At 41.7% G+C, this 24,421-nt stretch overlaps 1 protein-coding gene across 1 annotated transcript in view; it reads right to left on the minus strand.

Moving 5' to 3' along the window:
• Positions 1-24,421, minus strand: part of LOC127425389 (CUB and sushi domain-containing protein 3-like) — a 701,868-nt gene that overhangs the window by 609,340 nt on the left and 68,107 nt on the right. Inside the window, exon 2 of the mRNA XM_051671320.1 lies at positions 2,286-2,508. Coding sequence (XP_051527280.1) covers positions 2,286-2,508 — 223 coding nt within the window. The remainder of the gene's footprint in view (positions 1-2,285; positions 2,509-24,421) is intronic.

The raw sequence follows: 24,421 nt of genomic DNA on the forward strand, positions 1-24,421 counted from the left end.
ACATGGTGTACAGAGCAGAAAAATGTAATCTGCAAACAGTTTTGTATGACGATAATCACTCCTAATACAAGCAATCTGTTTTACCACCTCAAAATGAAGCACACAAAAGAATACTATGAAAGCCAAAAGATGTATTTATTTATTTTGCAAGTGATATTTATTTTCTTCCAGAAATTTTTATTTTCATTGGATATCTTTTTACTTATGTTTTATTTTCTTTGTTGCATTGCTTTGAGAAGATCTTAAGTTTCTTGAGCAAAGTTTATAATAATAATAATAATAATATCGGTCAACAACATTTTAAACTGAAATGTGGCATGCTATTATATTAAGCATTTTGGTAAAGTTGATTTTTTTTTTTAAACAAGTTGATTTTTATTTATTTACTTTGACATTGTCTGTCTTGTTCCAAATAAAGAGGAAGTAGTTTTAATTATAAAGTATTTAATTAACTGACTGGAATTCCAAAAATAGCATTACAATATGGTTATTTAATATATATAAACCAAGTTTTATTGATTTTCCAGAAAACTTTTACTATATCATGATTTATATCATTATCGTGATATAAAATTACTCATATCTTGATATAAGATTTTGGTCATATCGCCCACCCCTAATTAGCATTTACAATACGAGCCCAATGTGGTCTCATGCGTTTTCGACTGCATTCGACCACCTCCGCATGTGGTTGAAGTGGACAAATCTCAAAAGGATTTAAACCGCATTTCAGCTAGTCTTCAGCATCATACCCTTTCAAATGGATTGCATTCAAATCTTCTTCTTCTTTCGGCTGCTCCCGTTAGGGGTCACCACAGTGGACCATCTGTGATTCGCATATTTTACTTGCCACTGGTTTTATGCAGGATGCCCTTCCTGATGCAACCCCCAGTGGCTGGGGGACTCTCTATAAGGTATTCAAATGATCATTATTAAATAAAATGTGGATGCCTTTGTGTATGTTCATGCACATACTGTACATGGCAGCGCAGGGCAACTTTGCTGTTTACTTTGCAAACATATCACAACATTTTAATTCTAACATTGCTTTTCCTTTTGTCTGTCCTTTTGTTAAGGGAAGCTGTTGAGGAGGTAGAGTCTCCCGGTGCATTATCGTGCTGATACACAGTGAAATGTAAGCAACTCCCAAAGGAAGCAATATTTATGAGCGGTTAACCATGTGATTCTATGTGGAAACATGTTCCTGTAACAAAGAGATACAATGTTTTGTCTGGAATATCTGACATCTTTATTATAGTCTTGTCCATTAATTTGTCCATTAGATGGTGTTGTCACTGTAGAGTTAGTCTCAGCCCCAGACAGCAATTCCCTGGACTACACGCAGTCTGTTTACTGACCATCTAATGCATATTGCACAGAAAAAAACTACAAAGCACTGTATCAATCTGATTAGCTGGATTTACTGTCCACTTGGAAACCAAGTCATTAAATAAGGTACCAGGATGATACATCAAGCTCTTTTGAGGAAGAACTAATCACTAGATTTGCCAGGATAGTGGCATCAAATCTTAGTGGAAACATACTCAAAGTTTAGTTTGAGAGACTAGATATCAATCTAGATGTTAGCTGGATATCCACAAGCATCTGTACTCACTACTGTTGTACTTATTATTGTGGTATAATCTATTTCAGATAAACCCAACCAAAAACATAAAAAGCACATATGGGTGCTCAGACTGTCTCTTTCTGTCTAGGTGGGCAGCTTTTGGCTAAAATGAGCAACGATGTGGACCAGACTTTATGTCGTAGTCAAAAGTCTGGCTTTGTGAGACTACTGTAGAGTGGACTTATAGACTGGTGTTAAAAAGCTGTTTTAGTACAGAATACTCCTTTCCTCTTACAGAATATTTCATTTTTATAATTATGTTTATGTGTATAGCTTCATATGGCTGGGAGTGCACTGTGAAGGACTGAGGAGTTTATGAAACAATGGCTAAGCTAGAAAAAAAGTGCTTAATTTGTTTTAGTGTAATTATCCAGGGAGAGTTCTTGGCAGTGCTTTAATTTGGCATCAAAGTCAAGCTACCATGCTATCTGGCTTACAGTCACACCGTAAATTACACTCAGCACATTCCTCCAGATGTGTGTGTGTGTGTGTGTGTGTGTGTGCGTGTGTGTAGGAGAACCTAGTAGCTCAGTTCTCAGTATTATGTTCTCACATTATCTCTCTTCTGATACAGATATGGTATACCTGAATGCTTGTAATGCAGTTCCATGTATGCAGTTATACAGCATTATAAAGCATCATTATAAACAGCACCCACCTCGTCCTGAAGTTAGCTGGATGAGGGTGTCCATCGTAGAGGGATAAAAAGTCATAGTCCTCCTCCACCGCGAATGACTGAAAGACTATTTGAATTCGGTTGCCCTCCTCTGCAACAATAACCCATGTACAGTTTGCCCCGTTCTGATATCCATATGGAAAACCAGGACTTTCAATAGTCCCATTCCTCCCTTTTAAAGTTCCACCACATGTATATATGAAACCTGTGAAAGAAATCGAGAGGGATGTTCATTAGAATAAGCAGTGTTTGACAAAACTGAGATGTTCCAGTTCTGTAATGTTGATAAAAATATAGTCTATCTAAAAATATAGAAATCTATGTTCCAAAATTGCAAACAACATAAATGTCATAATGAACTCCATACAAAGACAATAAATACCAATGGAATCATAAAGAAACAGCCACTATACAAAGACTCAGCAGCAGGAAGCCACAATCAGACACAGCATGCCAAAACTGTTAGCAATGTGTTAGCTATGTCAATTAAAGGTGGTCTGAATCCAAATCAGAGAGTACACAGCTATGTAAAAGCTAAACAGGCGCTAGGATTGCTGCCTATCACCTGTGCGTTTTAACCATTTGGCCTCTGCTTGCTCTTACTTCTTTCTTTATGTGGGCAGCAATTATTATTGTAATTTTTTTTTTATTTTATTTATTTTATTTTTTTTGCACTCTTGAAATGAGATTCTTAAAAGTTATGCATGTATTTATTTATTTATTTTTTTTTATGAAAATGAAATAATAATAATAATTTCTCCTATAAAAAGTTGCTCTGTTTGTTTTAGAATTCTGACAAGCCGGACATAGGAACATTGGCGCAACCAATGGTGGGAGTTTGGGGCAGGAGCTTTTGGGAAATCTGTTCAAAACCTTATTGTTGCAATTCAGTTTGGTGATGGGACATACAGACCCAATATAATCCATAACTGCAAAACCGAGAAGACTGGAAAATTATTTACCTTTAAGGTGAAGCAAAACATGAATTGTATAGCAGTGCTGTTCCTAAATATGCCAAGAACGTTGTCCAGTGTTCTAAGTAAGGCAGAGTCACTGTAAAAATATAAAGATGCTAGAGGCACCATATGAGGTTCCTCAGCTGCCACACCAGCAGAACCCTCTGGAGATCCTCCAGACACCCATTAAAGGAGCCCAAAATATCCTATTTATTTACTCAATGAACTTCAAAATATACTTCAAGTGCCTTGAAGCATTTCTCTTATGAGGGGTTACTGAAGGAACCATTAACAATCCTTAGGAGTTCTTTAGAGTTCTTGCAGGAACTAAGAATAAGATTCTAAGAGAAGTGAAAGGGTGCCTGGAGGATTTTCAGAGGTTTCCACCAGTGTGGCAGTTGATAAATATATGGCAGTTTTATTGGCTATTGTGAGACAGTGGCTCATTTTATAAAGGGCCTGTTTCACAGGCTTTCTAAGAAATTAAATAACATATTGAGTGAAGGAAAGCTTGTTTGTATAATTAAAGTAATCTTCAATTAGAATCTACTGTGATGAGCACAATGGAAATTTCATATTATACACTAAGATGCTTTTTCTGTGCAGACGGCATTCAATAGATTACTTTACATCATTAAAAAAAAAAAAGAAAAAAAAAGAAAACCCAAACCCAATTTCATGATCATATACCATGGTAACAATGCAGATTTTATTTACAACAAAATACTCGATTTAGAGCTTCGGACCCAAAGAAAACAGCTGTGCAGTTGACGCTGCACATGGCAGCAGCCAGGCAATGTATTAGTATCCCTTTGAGCTTTGTAATTTGTAATTTATCGCCGAATTGTGAGAGGAATTGATCTGGGTATGCCTCAAATGGGTTGCCATTTTGCCCTCTCTCACCAATGAATTCAACACAGGAGTAGCTCGAGCAACCCAATTCCCTGTATCCAATTTGATGACTAATGAATCAACTAAAGCAGTTTTATCAAGTATTACAACACAAAATCTGGGCTTATAGCACAATTTTCTAAGGCAAAGTCTTTCTAGATCTAATCAACAGCGAGCTGGGACAATCATTTGGAGAATTTGTGGGAATGTGGCCACTATAAACAGCATTTATCCAGCGTTTGACATCACCACCCCATGCACTGCTGGGCAATATTTTGCTCAAATCTGTAAAAGTTTCTCGGCTGTCTGCGTCCCTCAACTATGCTTTAAGTAAACAAATGCATATGAGTGCATGCATGTCTGCTCATGTGCATGGAGAGTGATAATAAAAGGAGAGGATGAGGTATTACAGGCAGACTGTTGCTATCTAGAAACCTACTCTGGCCCTGGGCTATACAGTAGACTGTGATAATTGTCACTTACTATGTTCATGACATTATGTTCTAACTGAATATTCTGAGTTAAAGTTAGAAACATGAACAGTCATTTTAGAGTTTCTCAGATTTCAAAGAGTATCTACTGTATTCAGAATTGTCAGAAATTCAAGGCCATTTCAGGCACCTTTATGTGAGCATATTTTTTTTTTTCTAATGATAAAACTGTTCTTCTGAATTGAATCAGTTAATAAACTGAAACAATAAATTCTCAATATAAACAATAATGGCCATTACCTATAAAAGTATCTGTAAGTATTGTGCAAGATAATTAACCTCATGCAACCCCGTTTACACATGCGTGGACGTTGTATTATGGCCTCGCAATAGGCATCGCATAATTTAAATTAATTGAACCTTTTCATGAGTAGGGTCTAAATTCCTCTGCAGTGCCCCCTGGAGTGAGTTATTTTTGCACGTGACACTGTACAGCTGGTAGAGCGGGGCAGAGCGTAGACAAGTAATTTTTTATTATTATTTTATTTATTATTTTTATATTGTTTTATTTATTGTCATAAAAAAATACTGTAAATAACATAGTAAACGTGAACAAATGGGCTTGACCAGCGCAGCCTGTGTCGGCAAAAGCCGATTTGAATCTGGCAACTTGTAATGTACAGTTGTGCTCAAAAGTTTGCAAACCCTTGGAGAATTGGTAATATATGTACCATTTTTAAAGAAAACATGAGTGAGCAGGCAAAACATATTTCTTTTATTTCTTATGGGATTCATATTCAACTGTAGGTTATAACAGAATGGCACAATCATAAAACAAAACATGGCAACAAAGAAAAAAATGAAATGACCCCTGTTCAAAAGTCTGCATACCCTTAGTTCTTAATACTGTGTATTTCCCCCTTTAGCATCAATGACAGAGTGCAGTCTTTTGTAATAGTTGTCTATGAGGCCCCAAATTCTTGCTGCCCATTCGTCTTGGCAAAATGCCTCCAGGTCATGCAAAGTCTTTGGTCGTCTTGCATGAACCGCACGTTTGAGTTCTCCACAGAGTGCCTCGATGATATTAAAGTCAGGAGACTGTGATGGCCACTCCAGAACCTTCACCTTTCTGCTGTAACCACTGGAGGGTCAACTTGGCCTTGTGCTTAGGGTCATTGTCATGCTGGAAAGTCCAAGCGCGTCCCATGCGCAGCTTTCGTGCAGAAGAATGCAAATTGTCTGCCAATATTTTCTGATAACATGCTGCATTCATCTTGCCATCAATTCTCACAAGATTCCCCATGCCTTTAGTGCTCCTCCTCCCCCAAAACATCAGTGAGCCACCACCATGCTTCACAGTGGGGATGGTATTCTTTTCACTACAGGCCTTGTTGACCCCTCTCCAAACATAGCGCTTATGGTTGTGACCATAAAGCTCTATTTTGGTCTCGTCACTCCAAATTACAGTGTGCCAGAAGCTGTGAGGTGTGTCAAGGTGTTGTTGGGCATATTGTAACCGGGCTTTTTTGTGGCATTGCCGCAGTAAAGGCTTCTTTCTGGCAACTCGACCATGCAGCTCATTTTTGTTCAAGTATCGTCGTATTATGCTCCTTGAAACAACCACACCGTCTTTTTCCAGAGCAGTCTGTATTTCTGTATTTCTGTATTCAGACACTAATTGCAATTTAAAAAGCCACAGGTGTGGGAAATTAACCTTTAATTGCCATTTAAACCTGTGTGTGTCACCTTGTGTGTCTGTAACAAGGCCAAACATTCAAGGGTATGTAAACTTTTGATCAGGGCCATTTGGGTGATTTCTGTTATCATTATGATTTAAAAAGGAGCCAAACAACTATGTGATAATTAATGGCTTCATATGATCACTATCCTGTCATATTTTCAAAATCAATGCCAAAATTTCACAATTTCTGCCAGGGTATGCAAACTTTTGAGCACAACTGGCTGTTGCAGAAACACATATGTGTGATGGTACGTATGAAACGGTTAAACCAACTGATCTCAGTTCAGAAGACTCTGGCCTGTCAGTAAAGAGTTGTGTGACAAATCAACATGATGCCGACCACAGCAGAATTTGTCTTTGGGAGAAACACTAACAAAACTACATCTGATATGAAACCTAATTGAGTTTGTACATTAAAACCATTTTGAGTCAAAAGACTGGAGTGTCTTGTTTCATCCGATATGCCATTTTTTACATTTGAGCGATTTATCATGAAACGCCACGCTGCTAAACACAGTGTATACTAATATGTATTTTAGCACATTTTTTGCTTAGAAATCCTTTATTTACTGTGCGTTATTACAATGAGAATCAATGGGTTCATCCAAAAATGTTGCTTTCAGAGGCTTTCTTTGGAGTTAGGATGAAAATAAGTTGCATTTCAAACTGTTCTAAGATCAGTGCAGAGAGACAGCACACTGGAGGTTAAGTCATTCACTAAATAGGGAGCAAGGGAGCATCCTATAGCTCTCTATGCATCTAAGTGCATTCAATCCAAACTTCCTATCAAAAGTTCCGTTTTAGACATGGGACAATGGTAAGCAGTGCATAGATTCAGAATTTATAATGTATAATTTTATTTTATCATGGTTGGCAGTGATTGGATGAGGTTGGCCATTACTTTGAATCAGAATTAATTATGCAAATTTCTGTTGTAATGTCTGTAACGTCTCAAAAACATGAATAACAAACACTCCTGGAAACATAATAAAAAATTTGATAAAAAAAAAAAAAAAAAGACTTTCTATAGCTTGGTATTATTTAAAATTTCACAGCTTAGTCCCGCTGTCCACGTATGCTGTCATCCATTTTTAGGAAAACTATTTGCTCTAGAAGTGTTGTAATTGGAGTTTGTCCTTCATAATAGTTTTTTTTTTTTTTTCTGTTAAATACATACTGGAAACTTAATAAACAATGACCCCATCATTTTCCCTTTTCAATATAACTAATATAACGTTAACCTTGTCCCTGACAACCACGTTACTCATGTCTGTTTGCTGTTAGCCAGCTATAGTTTGTCTGTGCAGTCAGTAATGTAGCAAATTGAAAGGTAAACATCAGAGCATCTTTTTGCAGCTCAGCAGACAACGGTGCAGTGGTGGATTTTGTCTGTTGAGTGTTGATTTCACGCTATGTTATTACCTAGTTGGTGAGACACAATGCTGGAAAGTAAAATAAACAACATCCTTCTTTTACTCTGAAAACGAGCTTATAGCTAACTAGCTAATCACGTAGCTACTTTCATTGTTGTCAGCTGAGTGGAAGTTAATGAGTAAACATGTATTCACCAAACTGTTTTGTTTAGGATTCACAGTTTGGTACCCCTTCAACCAAACAATTCCAGTCCTGTCATTTATAAAATGTAATATTTAAAAGTCTGGTTTTCCACTGTTGAAAGTTTCCCCTGAACTTGTATAGCAGAATACAGTGTAACACCACTGCCGCTGTTTATCTCTTGACTCGGCAGTATTAACATAGTCAGCATTTGACTGATACTAAACAGTACTACTGATGTTTATTTAGCTATTTATTTTATTTTTATTTATTCTTTATTTAAATGGTCAGCATTTGACTGATACTAAACAGTACTGATGCTTATTTAACTATTTGTTTTATTTTTATTTATTCTTTATTTTAATGGTCAACATTTGACTGATACTAAACATACAGTACTGATGTTTATTTAGCTATTTATTTTATTTTTATTTATTTTTATTTTAATGGTCAGCATTTGACTGATACTAAACATACAGTACTGATGTTTATTTAGCTATTTATTTTATTTTTATTTATTCTTTATTTTGATGGTCAGCATTTGACTGACACTAAACAGTACTGATGTTTATTTAACTATTTGTTTTGTTTTTATTTATTCTTTATTTAAATGGTCAGCAATTGACTTATACTAAACATACAGTACTGATGTTTATTAAGCTACATATTGTATTTTTATTTATTCTTTATTTTCTCAGTGTTCATTTCTAGAATTTGTTGACAATGTATAACAATAATGTCAAATATTCTTTGATAAAAAAATATTTGTTTAAGAAAGCAGCCTTCTGAGTACCTTTGCATAGTCATATCGGTGCAAAATTGGTGAAAAATCCACATAGAAAAGGTCTGTTTTCATTCCATCTCAAAAATTTAATATATCGGCCACCATATCGGTAATCGGTGAATTTTCCCAGTCTAAAATCGGTATCAGTCTCAAAAATACCATATCGGTCGGGCTCTAGTTTCCAAAAAAAAGAAAAAAAAACACATCATAATAAAAGTACATTTCAAAATGTAAGCTAGAGCCCTGAAATTGAAGAAATTGTGACAGAAATATATTACAACTGCATAGTTAAATGTAATATTCACTGTAATGGTAATGAATAATAATAATAATAGTAATAATTAAGCAATATATCACAAGCAGGTTTAATATATCACAAGCAGGTTTAGCAAAAAAAAAAAAAAATCAATGACATGCTGAAAAGTTATATTTTCACTTGTTAAAGTTTTAAGAATTAATTGATTAGACACCATTTTGATGATGAAATTAAATTAACCTCTAAAACATGGAGTTCTGGAAAATAATAATAATAATAACACAAAGGAAAACATGATTTGGTAAAGAATAAAACAGATTTCAGTAGAGCACTACTTAAAAACACTTAAGCAATGCATCCTTGATTGAGAAACACTTGAAGGAAACATGCATTTCTTTTAATTTATTATTTACATTGAAATGTATATCTTTTTAAATAGGCTAAATGGGTGTGTTCAATTGCACATTATCATATTAGCATATTTTTGCTGTGGTACCATAATTGGTACAGAGGAATGTGAAATTTCACTGGTAACGGTACTGACTACTGAAATATTGGTACAGTGACAACACTAGTAAACGTCATGGTTACTGGTGTAACCTCCGTTCCCTGATGGAGGGAACGAGACGTTGGTGTCGATGTAGTGACACTAGGGGTCACTCTTGGGAGCCCGAGACACCTCTGGTCTTTGATAAAAGGCCAATGAAAATTGGCGAGTGGTATTTGCATGCCACTCCCCCGGACATATGGGTATAAAAGGAGCTGGTATGCAACCACTCATTCAGGTTTTATGCTGAGGAGCCGATATACGGTCCGGCCATTTCAGCGAGTAGTTCAGCATTGTGGCAGGAGGGACACAACGTCTCGTTCCCTCCATCAGGGAACGGAGGTTACACCAGTAAGCATGACATTCCCTATCTGTCACTCACTCAACGTTGGTGTCGATGTAGTGACACTAGGGGTCCCTATACGAAACGCCACAAGGCTGAACTGTGTTACATGAACTGGCGGTGTGTGGTGGGCAGACTTGCTGTGTGCCTCACAGCCAGCACACCAGGTCGACACGTAACCTCCCCCAACATATTTATGAGTGTCGAACGGCCCTTTTTGGGGACAAGTCGACTACCCAAAGATAGAGACAGGCTTAACCCAGTCGTGGCCTTTTTTCCCCTTCTCTTTTTCCACTCCCTAAAAAAGAAGGGGGATTATCTGTCTGGGCCACCAGGTCTAGTCGGGGGGTGTCCCTCCCAAGGGGAAGACACCACGTAGATCACACCTCACCCAAAGAGAGGGGGGGGTATTTAAGTGGAAGAATACATCATATGGTCTTTCCAACCATGTGGAGAGCCTTCAAGGTAGATCCTGCCCAATGGGGGAGGAGTTACTACAAACATGGAGACTGGGGCAGAGGGGCTCTGCCCAAGGAAGACGCAGTTTGCCAGCAGGGAAACGAACTAGCGGAAGATATAGTTCGCATGGGGTTAGCCGTACAGGGAACCGCCACATGAGGAGCACCTACCCCAGAACAGGGCTCTTAGTTAGCGCGTGTACTGGGCCAGCATTGAGTCTCTACGAAAACTCGACTGCCACAGGGCTCGGAGGAAGTCAACCAGGGAACAAAGTTTGTGAACACTACTGGGAATTAACGGCGCATGTCTTCAGATCAAAAGGAGGTGGAAGGCGCTATGTGCAAGCGATACACCCGGCCAGCTATCCCGGGCTTATCCACTTGTGTTGCGTGCCACTACCTGGGACGAAACCGGTTCCACCTGGAGGTTGTAGAATCTTGCAAAGGTGTTGGGTGTTGCCCAGCCCGCTGCTCTGCAAATGTCTGTTAGAGAGGCACCTCTGGCCAGGGCCCAAGAAGCCGCTAAACCACGGGTAGAATGGGCTCGTAGCCCTACCAGGAGTGGCATGTTTTGGGCGAGATATGCCATAGTTATGGCGTCAACGAACCAGTGGGCGATCCTCTGCTTGGAGACAGCGCTTCCTTTCCACTGTGCACCAAAGCAGACAAAGAGTTGCTCAGAGACTCTAAAGCTCTGCATGCGATCCAAATAGATGTGTAAAGCACGCACCGGACACAGCAACGACAGGGCTGGGTCTGCCTCCTCCTGGGGCAGCGCTTGCAGGTTCACCAACTGGTCCCTAAAAGGGGTGGTGGTAACCCTGGGCACATAGCCCGGTTGGGGTCTCAGGATCACGTGAGAGTAACCCGGACCGAACTCCAGGCACGTTTCGCTGACAGAGAACGCTTGCAGGTCACCTACCCTCTTAATGGAAGTGAGCGCAGTCAGGAGGGCAGTCTTCAAGGAGAGTGCCTTAAGCTCAGCTGACTGCAAAGGCTCAAAGGGGGCTCTCTGTAGACCCTGAAGAACTATGGAGAGATCCCATGAGGGAATGAGGCACAGTCTGGAGGGATTCAGCCTCCTGGTGCCTCTTAGGAACCTGATGATCAGGTCGTGCTTCCCTAAGGACTTACCGTCATCTGTGTAGTGGTGTGCTGCTATGGCGGCAACGTACACCTTCAAGGTGGAGGGGGACAGCCTCCCTTCCAGCCTCTCCTGCAGGAAGGAAAGCACTGATCCGGCTGCGCATCACTGGGGGTCTTCGTGTCGGGAAGAACACCACTTAGCGAATAGACGCCACTTAAAGGCATACAGGCGCCTCGTAGAGGGGGCCCTAGCCTGAGTGATCGTGTCTACCACCGCGTCCCGTCCAGGGACCAGGCCTGGAGATTCCAGAGGTCTGGGCGCGGGTGCCAGAGGGTGCCCCGTCCCTGAGAAAGAGGTCCTTCCTCAGGGGAATTCGCCATGGAGGAGCGTGAGGTCCGAGAACCACGTCTGGGTGGGCCAGTAGGGTGCTACCAGGATGACCTGCTCCTCGTCCTCCCTGACCTTGCACAGGGTCTGTGCAAGCAGGCTCACTGGGGAAAAGCATATTTGCGTAGGCCAGGGGGCCAGCTGTGTGCCAGCGTGTCTATGCTGAGTGGAGCCTCGGTGAGGGCGTACCAGAGCGGGCAGTGGGAGGATTCTTGGGAGGCGAACAGGTCCACCTGTGCCCGTCCGAATCAACTCCAAATCAGCTGGACCACCTGAGGGTGGAGTCTCCACTCTCCCCTGAGGGAAACCTGCAGTGACAGCGTGTCCGCTGTAGTGTTGAGGTTGCCCGGGATGTGAGTGGCTCGCAGCGACTTGAAGTGCTGCTGACTCTGGAGGAGGAGACAGCGGGTGAGTTGTGACATACAGCGAGAGCGCAGACCACCTTGGCGGTTGATATATGCTACCACTGCCGTGCTGTCCGTCCGAACTAATACATGCTTGCCCTGGATCAACGGCCGGAACCTCCGCAGGGCAAGCAGAATTGCCAGTATCTCGAGGCAGTTGATGTGCCAATGCAGTCGCGGGCCCGTCCAGAGGCCGGCGGTTGCGTGCCTGTTGCAAACAGTGCCCCAGCCCATTTTGGAGGCATCTTTCGTGACCACAACGTGCCTGGAGACCAGTTCTAGAGGAACACCTGCTCGTAGAAATGAGAGGTCGGTCCAAGGGTTGAAAAGATGGTGACAGACCGATGTAATGGCCACGCGGTGTGTCCCGTGGCACCATGCCCATCTCGGGACTCGAGTCTGGAGCCAGTGCTGAAGCGGCCTCATATGCATCAACCCGAGCGGGGTGGCCACCGCTGAGGATGCCATATGCCCCAGGAGCCTCTGAAAACGTTTCAGTGGAACCGCTGTTCCCTGCTTGAACGCCTTCAAACAGACCAGTACCGACTGGGCGCGCTCGTTCGTAAGGCGCACTGTCAAGGAGACTGAGTCCAACTCCAAACCGAGAAAAGAGATGCTCTGAACCGGGAGGAGCTTGCTCTTTTCCCAGTTGACCCGAAGCCCTAGTCGGCTGAGGTGTGAGAGCACCAGGTCCCTGTGTGCGCACAACACGTCTCGAGAGTGAGCTAGGATTAGCCAGTCGTCGAGATAGTTGAGAATGCGAATGCCCACCTCCCTTAACGGGGCAAGGGCAGCCTCTGCGATCTTTGTAAAGACGCGAGGAGACAGGGACAGGACAAAAGAGAGGACTTTGTACTGATACGCCTGACCCTCGAACGCGAACCGCAGGAAGGGTCTGTGTCGAGGAAGGATCGAGACGTGAAAGTACTCATCCTTCAGGTCAACCGCCACGAACCAATCTTGATGCCGGACGCTCGCCAGAATGCGTCTTTGCGTCAGCATCTTGAACGGGAGTCTGTGTAAAGCTCTGTTTAGTACTCGCAGGTCCAAGATTGGCTGCAACCCACCGCCTTTTTTCGGTACGATGAAGTAGGGGTTGTAAAACCCTTTCTTCATCTCGGCTGGAGGGACAGGTTCTATCACTTCCTTCCGTAGGAGGGTAGCGATCTCCGCGCGCAGGGTGGTGGCGTTTTCACCCTTGACCAAGGTGAAGTGAATACCGCTGAACCTGGGCGGGCGCCTGGCGAACTGAATCGCATAGCCGAGTCGGACGGTCTGGATCAGCCACCGCGACGGATTGGAAAGCGCAAGCCACACGTCCAAATTCCACGCGAGGGGGACCAAGGGGACAACGTCGTCAGGTGTACCGGCAAGTGGGGCCTCGTGGCGGGGTGGAGCGCGAAGTGCCACAGCACGTCGTGGCCGTGCTGAGTCTAGGGACATAAAAGCACTTACCTGACTCCTTGTGACCACCCCCGGAACAGCCTGGGATGGGGGAGGAAGAGGCCTGTCCTCATATCCCGTGGAGGCTGCCACATAGGGGTGGCTGTGTGCCACAGCTGGGCGCTCAGGGGCGGAAAGGGCACCGCTGGAGCGCCAATCCTTCAAGAAAAAGCCCGTGGACGGTAGTCGTGGTGACGACCGTACACACTGGGCATGTGACCCAGGGAGGAAGGAAGCCGCTCTTTTGCTGAACTGTTGGGTACCGCAGCCACTTGGGCGTGCGGCGAAATAAAACAAAAAGGCAACAAAAGATTTTCCACCCGGCCCTCCACTGGGGGATGGAGTGGTCTTCCTACCAGCTCCATGTGAGTGGGTTCCCTCGTCCCTGGGTTGCCCGTCTCAGGGGCACTTCGAGGACCTCCGTGGGTTCTTCGGCACTGGCTGTGAGACGGGTGGCGTTGGCTTCCTGCGGTGGGCTCCACGCCGGGGCCGGGCTGAAAGGGCGGGCTGCGGCGGAGCCGGTGCAGTCACCGCAGGGGGACGCCCTTGGCAACAAGCAGACAGGGTGCGGGATCTTGAGCCGCGCCGGGGCAGGATGTGCTGGATTGCCTCCATCTACTGCTTCACCGTCGAGAACTGCTGGGCAAAGTCCTCAACGGTGTCACCGAATAGGCCCGCCTGGGAAATGGGGGCAGCAAGGAACCGTGTCTTGTCAGCCTCACCCATCTCGACCAGGTTGAGCCAAAGGTGGCGCTCCTGGACCACTAGTGTTGCCATCGTCCACCCGAGAGACTGCGCCGTGACCTTCGTCGCCCAGAAGGCGAGATCGGTTGCCGAGCGCAGTTCCTGCATCAAATCTGGGGCGGAACTACCCTCGTGCAGTTCTTTCAGCCCCTTGGCTTGGTGGACCTGCAGGAGAGCCATGGCGTGCAGGGCAGAGGCGGCTTGTCCAGCAGCACTGTAGGCTTTAGCCGTCAGGGACGATGTGAGCCTACAGGGCTTGGACGGGAACTTAGGGCGTCCACACCAGGTGGTGGGTATAAGTGCACCGCGAGCGCATTATCCACCGGGGGAATTGCCGTATAGCCCTTGGCCGCCATGAGGGTAGTGAGAGCGGGGGAACTGCGGAGTCGGGGCCGGGCAGTGAAAGGTGCCTCCCACGACTTCGTCAGCTCCTCATGCACTTCCGGGAAGAATGGCACTGGAGCGGGGCGCGGCTGCTTTGAGCGGTGCCGCGAGCCCAGAAACCAATCATCAAGCCGCGAGGGTTCAGGGGAGAGCGGAGGGTTCCACTCTAGCCCGACGCTCACGGCCACCCGGGAAAGCATGTCCGTCATTTCGGCATCGGCCTGTGACTGGGCGATCGTCCCCGAAGGGGGAAGCCCAGCTGACGCTTCTGCGTCCGACTGGACAAGCCCGCTCTCTGATGCTGCGCTCGAGAGCTCATCATCTTCGCGAGCTCTGAACAAGAAGCCAGGCTTGCCCGATTGGGGCAGACGAGCGTGCTGGGGAATGGGAGGTCCGTGGGGGGATACCCGGTGGAGACGATCCCATTGGGGTCCCCAAATCGCCTTTCTTACGAAAGCAAGCCGCGACCGCAACATTGCCATGGTCATGTTCTCACAGTGAGAACATGAACCATTCACAAACGCTGCTTCTGTGTGGGTCACGCCCAGACACGAAAGACAGCGATCATGACCATCCGAAGTTGAGAGATAACGTCCACAACCAGGAATAACACACAATCAGAAAGGCATCTTTAGAAAAGACGCGTCTTTAAAAAGACGTTCCATGTATGCCGCTCTTTTAGAGAAATATACTCTTTTAGAGGGGAAAAATGCTCTTCAGAAAATATACTCTCTAGTTTTTCTGCCGAAGTGCCCAGGGGCGTTCTCTGCAGTGCACCAGTGCAGAGGAGGGAGAAGCCGCTGAAATGCGCCGTCAGATCCAGCAGAGGTGAATGAACAGTGATATTCAGCTCAATGAGCATGACCGTTCGGCTCCGAAGAGAAAATTTGAATGAGTGGTTGCGTGAATGAGTGTTTTATCAAAGGCCAATAGGGGTCCCAAGAGTGACCCCTAGTGTCACTACATCGACACCAACGTCGAGTGAGTGACAGATAGGGAACAGCATTCAACATGTCGGAGGAGAGAAACGAACCGGCTACCATGAAGTACTCAGGGAAGACCCCACTCAGACAGCTATTTTTTTACACAGAGAAAATTATCTTCAGCAAGCTGACTAACACTAAAAATGAGGAATAAGTGTTAAACAGCTATAGCTTTACTGTTCATCTCTGCTTGGGAGGCGCGACAGACACAAGTAATCGCTCAATCGCTCTCTCTCTCTCTCTCTCTCTCCCTTTCTCTCTCAAACACACACACACACACACACAGTTCTAAAGTGATGTTTTCAAATGAGTAACGGAGGATTGGGCGCATCTTTTGAACTAGTAACAACCAATCCTGATCCGTGGCATAAGAAATTAGTTTCATGCACAAATGTGTTTTTTTGTGACAGTCCTTCGTTTTTCCTCGTTGTTTTATTTACTTGTTTGTTGAACTGTTGTATATAAGCAATATCACCCTCGCAATCGTGCTGTATGGCTGTAAATCAGCATGACTGTGATTACCTACGTCACTCAGCCTGTGGCCTTGTGCTTGCCGCTGAATCACAGCCGTGCTGATGTCGGGCCATACAGCACTCTTGCTCGTGTGCTATTGTTTAAATATTCCCTATGTTTACCATTACAGGGCTCCAGACTGCGACTAAAATCGACCAAAAATAATCGATTGTGACAATAATTTAAAATCAAGTCGCCATTAGTGACAGTCGGGTTGTGTGCGTTCATATGCGGTTTTGTCAGATATCTGTATGTCTCGAGCCGCTTTTCACCCGTTCTGTTTCTGACGAGATTGCTGCACCGCACATAACAACAAACCCAGCACGAGAAAGTCGTGAACAAATGACTCTTTTGAAACAGATCTTTTTCATGAATCACCCGAAAAGAACTGAGGGTTTGAACTCAGGAGCTCAGGTTAGCAGTTTAAATCAGATTCACTTTCTCAGCGAATCAACCATCAGTGAGCTCACAACTGGGAGCGCAGACATTTCAAAATAAGAGTCCCATGTCTATTTGGGGCTTTTTTTATAATTAAAAGTCCCGTATTGTGTACCATTTTTTTTTTTTTTTTCTGGTAATTATTGATTGGGATTGGAGTAGCACAATAAACTGCATCTGGGATTTCATTCAATTTGCACTCTTGTAGTCACTGTGTCTGGGCCATCTGGTAAAAGGCAATATTTTAAAAAATTTATATATATATATAAAATCAAGATTTTGACAATTAGAACAACACACTACTATATGCATAAAATACTTTATGTAAATATCTGTAATATAGATTCTGAAGAGCAGTACTAAATAATAAATAAAAAAATATTTTATCTCTTATATTTGTATAAATTATGAAAGGGGTGTGAACATTTATGAGACAAAGGGGAATGCAAACGTATCTTCTCAATTATACTGCATATACTGTTTATTAAAACTTTGATTAATGGGTTATCAGCTGTCTTCCTTTTCTTTGGCTTTCTATCTTGTTTCTGAACAGCAATCTTAATCGAGCAATTCTGTGATTTGGCAACTAAAAACAGCCATTTGGCTCCTTAATGTTTCAGTTTAGGAGCCAGTGGCTCCTAAGTCATTTTTTTTAGTTTAGAGCCCTGCATTGTAAACAAGTCCTGATATTTAGCTTTTGCATTACGGTCAGCAACTTTGTTTCTCTTTTTTTATTTTGTCAAGTCTATTCATTATCTTCTTTCACAACCAAAGGCATGTGCACGATCTGCTTCCTGCCGCCACTGATTGTTCAGTGGCCCGTCAGTGATTCAGTGTGAAGGGTGGAAGCCCTCCAGGCTCTAATTGCACCATAAGCTGCCATGGGAAATTAGCACCAACGTGGTTGCCCAGGACTGCAAGAAAGAAGACACATACACAGTGATATATGAACAATGATTAGTTTGGGCAACTTCTTAGAGTAGAACAAGGGGGCAGACTGTGTGTGCGAGGGTTAAGGCTGGTCATATGGTCACTGACTGTCAGTTGAGACACTGACAAGATAGAAGGAGATAGAAGCCTCATAACACACTCTACAGCACTGTTTTTTTATTTTTCTTAGAAAACTTTAAGGCCCTGAATTACTAAGATCCCAATAAGGGGTAGTGATTTATTTGTGCAATCTAACAAATTGTGTGTGCGTTTTGTAAGCCTGTTGATGATAATTTACTAACAATAACTGAGCACGTTTTTAAACTATCCATTGTGAATACTGCCCTATTGCGGTGCTCACGTATGAAATCTCAAACCACAAAATACCTATATCATGGCTCAGCTCTCATGCACAACCAAGTCTATCCAATCGATGGACACGTACAAGAGACTCAGACCTGAAAACACTGCAAAAATAATGATCTTACTAAATACTTTTGTCTTATTTTCCTGTAAAATTATCTAAACATACTTGAAGCAGAATTAGATAAGTTACCAAGTTGTGTTTTTAGATTTTTTTAAAGAAAAGGAGGGACAATTCAAAATAAGTTTTGTGGTAATCAACATTATGACACAAAAGTTGTCAATTGAGCTTAACTTGTATTTAACCCGGAATATTCCTTTAACAATTATCACTAAGGTGAGGGTTAGTACTATAGTTAGTCAAGAGTTGTGTAATGCTGTAAAAAAAAAAAAAAAAAAAAAAAAACATACATTGTTGTTTGTAATAACTGTTGCAACAATGCTACTAGCCACAAATGAGGGTGTTGTTAGTTTCCAACTCGTATAATTCTGTTTTGCTACCTTCTTTTTTGCCTGCACTACAAGTAAGCTTGTCTTGATGTGTTAGTTTTCAGAGTTCATTTGGTTCATGTACACCTCCACACTAGGATGTGTAGGATAGCAAGACAAAAAAAGGCAATATCATTACTGAGTAGTAAATTGCCATTAACTGACTAGGGCATAGATAGCTGCTAAGCAACTTTCAAGAGAATGCTTTACTTAATTACTGAGAAAAAGCTTTGCTTTTTTTACACTAAACACTGTTTTAAACATCTATATATGTAGACCATGACTATTGTTTATGTAGTCCATTGTTCAATCTTTTTACAATAGCGAAATATGTATGAAAGTAAAATTTGCTAGAGATTTGGTCTCCAAGGAATCATACTAACACACGCTATAGCAAAGCTAAAATTAGCTTTGAGAGTAATACAGTTTAAATGCAAGTACATGCTAGCCACATAGAGTTAGTTTTCCATTGATGAGGTAATAAATCTCTTTCATTGTAAGCAAATGCGCAGAGTCCCCAGCGATGGAATGCTAGGCTTAAAGATTGTCTAGTTCCCACCCTTTCTTAAGTAACAAGATTAATACAGAGATTTTAGCCCACTACACTTAATACTTAGCAGAGCATCTCAGAAGCTGCTGATGAAGAACAAACTGACATGCCCATAATAAAAAATAAAAATAAAAAAACACCTAATTAAGATTTACTATTTATAATTTCTCTCTTTTTACCCTTAAAGGGATAATTAACATGGGGAAAAGAGGAGAAGTGAAGTACAGTTGGATATGTGGACTTAAGGCACCTACACAACTCTAGCGGTACAGAAATAAATCAGAGGCCTACAAAGTTTTCAGGAGATTTTGTTTTCTAAGATAAAGTCGGGGTGATCATCAGCTTAGTGAGAAGAATCATTGAATTTTCTGACCGCCTCTGCCTATTACACATTTCTTTTTTAAAGTTTAATAACATTCCCTCAAGCAAACGTATGGCTTGAGGGAATGATACAAAAAATATGCTTGGTGATTCATGTCGTATAGGGTAGAGAGCTTGTGGAGAGGATGTAAGCTACTTATAAAGAAAGTGCAAAAGTCTTGACTCACATAAACACCACGCAAATTCAGTTGAGCAAGTGATCAAAAAGCAATGGAGATCACTCATACTGTACTAATAAAGAGTTTGGCATGTCTTAGGCTTTAGCTGCCTACACAACACTGAAATTAATCTAGCCACTAAATCTTTAATTTTAGAAGAATAATTTAAGGAACTAAAATTCATAGGTAAAAAAGGATATATGCTTTGCTTGATTTAGCCATTCAGACTGTGAGCAAAATCTCAGAACTTAATGAGGGTGAAAGTCTCCTGAGGTCAATGAAAATCTGCCACAGTGCTGGGGGACATGGCACATAATGGGTCTGTTCCAAAACCTTGCATGCTATCTCCCTGTCTCCTGCCTATAGGCAGCTGTTTTCTATGGCTGCCTCCTAACTGAAATAGAGCCTCATAAGAGAGCTATTTGGAACGCTCTACATAGACGGCAACTCTATCATCAATAACACTCCTCATGCGCAGTGCAAAAGAGACTCGACTCGCAACTGATTTCAATTTATAAGACGCGAGAGGAATGACGCAGCACTCTAATAAGCATAAATATACACAGCACACACACATTTCTTCAGATTTCACGCACATTAGTCAGATTTCAATTATTTTAAACTATTTGTTATTGACGCTTTCCAGTACTGAATGAAAAAGTATATTTATTGTCAAAAAAAACTCTCACTTCATCCACCACATTGGAATTTTCTACCGAGTTCATCACAGTGATCATCTCTAGGATCACCTACCGTGGAAGGATACATGCAGTGCTACCTCAGAATTTGGCCAGAATTAAATATCTTAGGAGGTAGCAAAATTAACCTTTTGGAACAGTCTTCGCATCAGGAGCGCACCTATAATGGCTTAAAAAAAAAGTTGCTGGATATCAATTTGCACACTATTCATAGTGAGTACTATGAATAGTCTGCTTTTTTCAAGTGTTTACCACTATCTTCTTATTGTTGTTACACAGTGATAATTGCCTGCTATTATTATATTGCCTAGTTAGAAGCTTGTCTCTCTCTCACACACACTCTCTCTTCAAGCTGTTTGTTGATCTTGATGCTACATGCTGATTACTGAGGTGTGAGGCAAGTCAGTACATCCCTCCTATCTGATTGTCTTCTCTTCTTGTCCAATGTTATGTCAAGGTGTGAGATTCAAACCCTGATCTCCAGTGTGACTACACATACACATACCGTCATTACACCCAGAGCTACTACAGCTGCACATGGGATTGCAGTTTGTCGTAAAATCCTGTGATTTAACCAGATTATTGGAGTGCAAATAGTCACTTAGTTATCCAATCTCTAAATCCACTAAATATCTTACCCGTTAACCGGTTTAATGTCTCTGCTCCATTGCAAAAAATTCAAATATACCCACCTTCATTTGATAAGCAGTTGACCCCAAATAAATCTGTCATGGCTGTCTTGGTCTGAGCAGTGGTGGATGGAGTTAGTGTAAATAGCCTCTGCCAACTAGATGGGCTATTTGCACTTAGTGTAAATAGACACTCAGAAATTGTATTCAAATTCGCCTATACATTATACAAGATTATTTTGCCTGCAATGCACATTTTTTAGATGTGAATGATAAAGTGGACTGCACACATTTTAAAATTCATATTATTTGGAACAGAGGACTCTATGTACTGTACGGACCACTCCATTAATGATTTCATGCTATTTATTTTTTAAACAATATAATACTGACTATAATCTATGAGTATAAATTTGCTAACCTGCCACAGGACTTGGACATCGGAATATCATTAAACCTCGAAGAAAGCTTTTCCAAAGATAAATGAGATTTCTAAAGGAAGTGAGACTTTTCCTTTAATTAATTATTAAAGTGCATTCCCCAATGACAAAGTCTTCTTAAAAGGAAAGGTCAGATGAAAAGTATATTTTATTCCTATTTCTTTCTGTTAATTCCCAGCAGACCTGCAACAATTCCCCTTATCCAGCCGCGGTCCATGCATTTTAAGTCTAGGCCTTCAGTGCGATTCATGCCATTAAGAAAACACAGTTTCTCAATGAATAAGACACTGTATGCCTATCATACATTATGTGGCAGTCAACTAATAATACCAATTGAAATTTTAAAACACGTCCATGCATGAAAGCCAGAACCAAGGAGGTCTAATACCAAGAAAAAGCTCTCTAATAATATTTACGATTTAAATTTTGCTTGCAATAAATTTTGTTTCGTCAGGGTACACGGTTACTTTTCAAAACTTGATCCGACACTGAATGCTAATTTACACTTAGAAAACTCCTAATGTTGCTATAACAATGCATAAAGCACTTACCAATTTGCTTGAAGTGAAAATCAGTCCTCCTTTCCTGTTTAATTAATCAATCGCACGATCATGCAGAACATCTAAGGTTTTTAAATCCATAAGGATCTCTTTCTCAACGGCAATACCAGCAGTGATGACAATCGACTCATCAGCAAGATCTCGCGCTCTTCACTTTCAAATTACGTACATCACTTAAAGCGTGATTGCGTCACACATGGCCAGCTAGAAGGCCTGGACTGGGACATATCCTAAAGACCACACCCACAAGAACAAATAAATCAATCTGATAAATCTGACAATCTGACTTTAGATGCCTATTCACTTACACTGCTGAGGGACTCTATGGAAATTCTGAAGGCCTGACAGTGTGGAGCTCAGACTCACACACTGCTTCGGCTAAGGATCATGGCTTTGGGCATGCGATTTGTGAAACAGTTGTCACACTTTGCTTGTAAGCATAGAGGAATCAATTCTGATTGGAAATTTTTTTTTTTGTTTTTTGCTATTCATTTGTAGATTAATTAGGAGTGGAAATTAGGTAAAAATGTCAATGAGAATGAAAGAATGAAAAAATATTTATTATTAGGCATTTTACGCCAGCAGAGAAGGCTTTGCTGGCCCTGAAAAATCGCCACTGCCCTTATCAGAATGATGAGAATAATACCCTTCCAAAGATATAGGGAGAAAGACAAGAGTAACTGTGGAGGCATTAAGGCTATGTCTTAAAATTTTGTGAGATGCCTACCTAGAAAGCATTTAAAAGCATGCAAAGTTTGTCTTAAATTGAAGGCAACAGATTGCCTTGTCCTATTTGTGTTAACCGTTTTTGTTTGTAAAATTTTGAAGGTTTTTTTTTTTTTTTTTTCATTTGCACTATATTGTTACTTTTTGTACTGCACTACTGTAAGTACTGGTCGCATTTAAAAAAAAAAGAAAGAATGTAGGCCATTCATGTATTTTATTTTTTATTTTTTATCCATTATTCTTGTGTGCCAACTATTTTGTGCTTATTAAAGTATTTGCTAGCTACATAACATCAGAATCAGTTGTGTATAATGTATCCATACAACTGCATAATGTGAATTCTATGAGGACAGCTGCCCAAATTGGCAGTAGACAGCAAGTCAGATGCTGTACCTAGCTGACATTCAGATTTCATGAGAATGGTGTTCTTACTTGATGGGGGCATGCTGTCTTTGTAATCCTCTACTAATATGAAAGCAGTATGCTCAAGGTAGTCCCTATGATTCAGAGGATAGGCTTCTTAAAGGCAAGAGGAAACATTGAGAAGCAACCTGAAAGTCCCAAAAGCTGTTGAGCGTGTTGAGTTGATAGCTATTCCTAAGATTTAGGAGTTTGAAAAACGTAAAACAAACAAACGTACAATGAAAAAGAAACATTAATATTCTATTTCTAGATCACAAATCAAAAAGCAAATTTGTAACGGACCATGTTATCTTCCTTTGTACAAAAGGTCAGATTTCATTGCTTCCACTGAAGCACACAAGATGCTCTTTGGAACATTCTCAAATCATGCTGGGAAAACATGGATCACCAGGTTTTGCAACGAGTCGATGCCAGCTCGAGTGCATGCTAACATTTAAGTGATGAAACCAAATTCGACTAAGATATTCGACTTTTCACTCAGATTGTTATGCTGATAATTTAATGTTTAATGAAAAATAGAAGCATTTTCACAGGTGGGCTCAGACAAGTGAACCCCAATGTACGTGCTTAAGCATGGTTAGTGAATGAAACCAAGTCTTTTTAGTTCCTTGTATCTCAGCATAATTGTTGCCCAAAGGCTGTGTCCCTCAAGGGTCACTGATGCAAGACCAGAGTCCACATCATCACTACTCATCCCCCTCTCGCACCAGCACACAATCTATACTGACATGTCACTTTGAGACAAAGTACACCCTTAATAATGTATAGCATTCATTTAGCCTCTTCTGTCGTACAACACAAAAAGGCAATTTTTCCAGACAGGATGAGCAAGACAGAGAGAGGAGGAATGATGACAGAAGAGATCCCTGAGTGAGCATGTCATTAGCATGAGTGGAAAATGGAGACCAGAGAAACCAATCAAACAGTCAATCACTGGTCAGATAACACTATTGGAAAGTGGAGGCGAGATGCTGTGAAAAATGACATGATCGTTGCTGAGAGAGGCCTTACATCATGTCTGTCTGGTAGACCGAGCTTTGTTTGTTGAGTGGTAATTGTTAGGATTAAGCGTTTACTGTCACACCGTTAAGAGTGACGATGTACAGTAGGTTGCACATTTAGCACATGCCATTAATCACAATGATGGTCTAAACCAGGCATGTAATAAGGATCTTGATTTGAACCATAACCAAGCCATAATAAACAAGAACTTCAAAAGTTCAGTGCAGGATATTTTAAAGCTGCACTACTAAATTTGTGATCTCTAGCAACATCTATGGTTGAAATTTAAAATTGAAAGCAACTTGAGGAAGAACAATTTATGCGAGTTGTGATTCTGTGCTGCTGTTCTGGCTGATGAATCTCATGGTGTAAGGTTACCTGCTTTGCATGTGATAACGCTGACATTTTCAGCAGCTGAGCCGGAG

The sequence above is a fragment of the Myxocyprinus asiaticus genome, chromosome 34 (genome assembly GCF_019703515.2).
Source record: "Myxocyprinus asiaticus isolate MX2 ecotype Aquarium Trade chromosome 34, UBuf_Myxa_2, whole genome shotgun sequence".
Classification (NCBI taxonomy): domain Eukaryota; kingdom Metazoa; phylum Chordata; class Actinopteri; order Cypriniformes; family Catostomidae; genus Myxocyprinus; species Myxocyprinus asiaticus.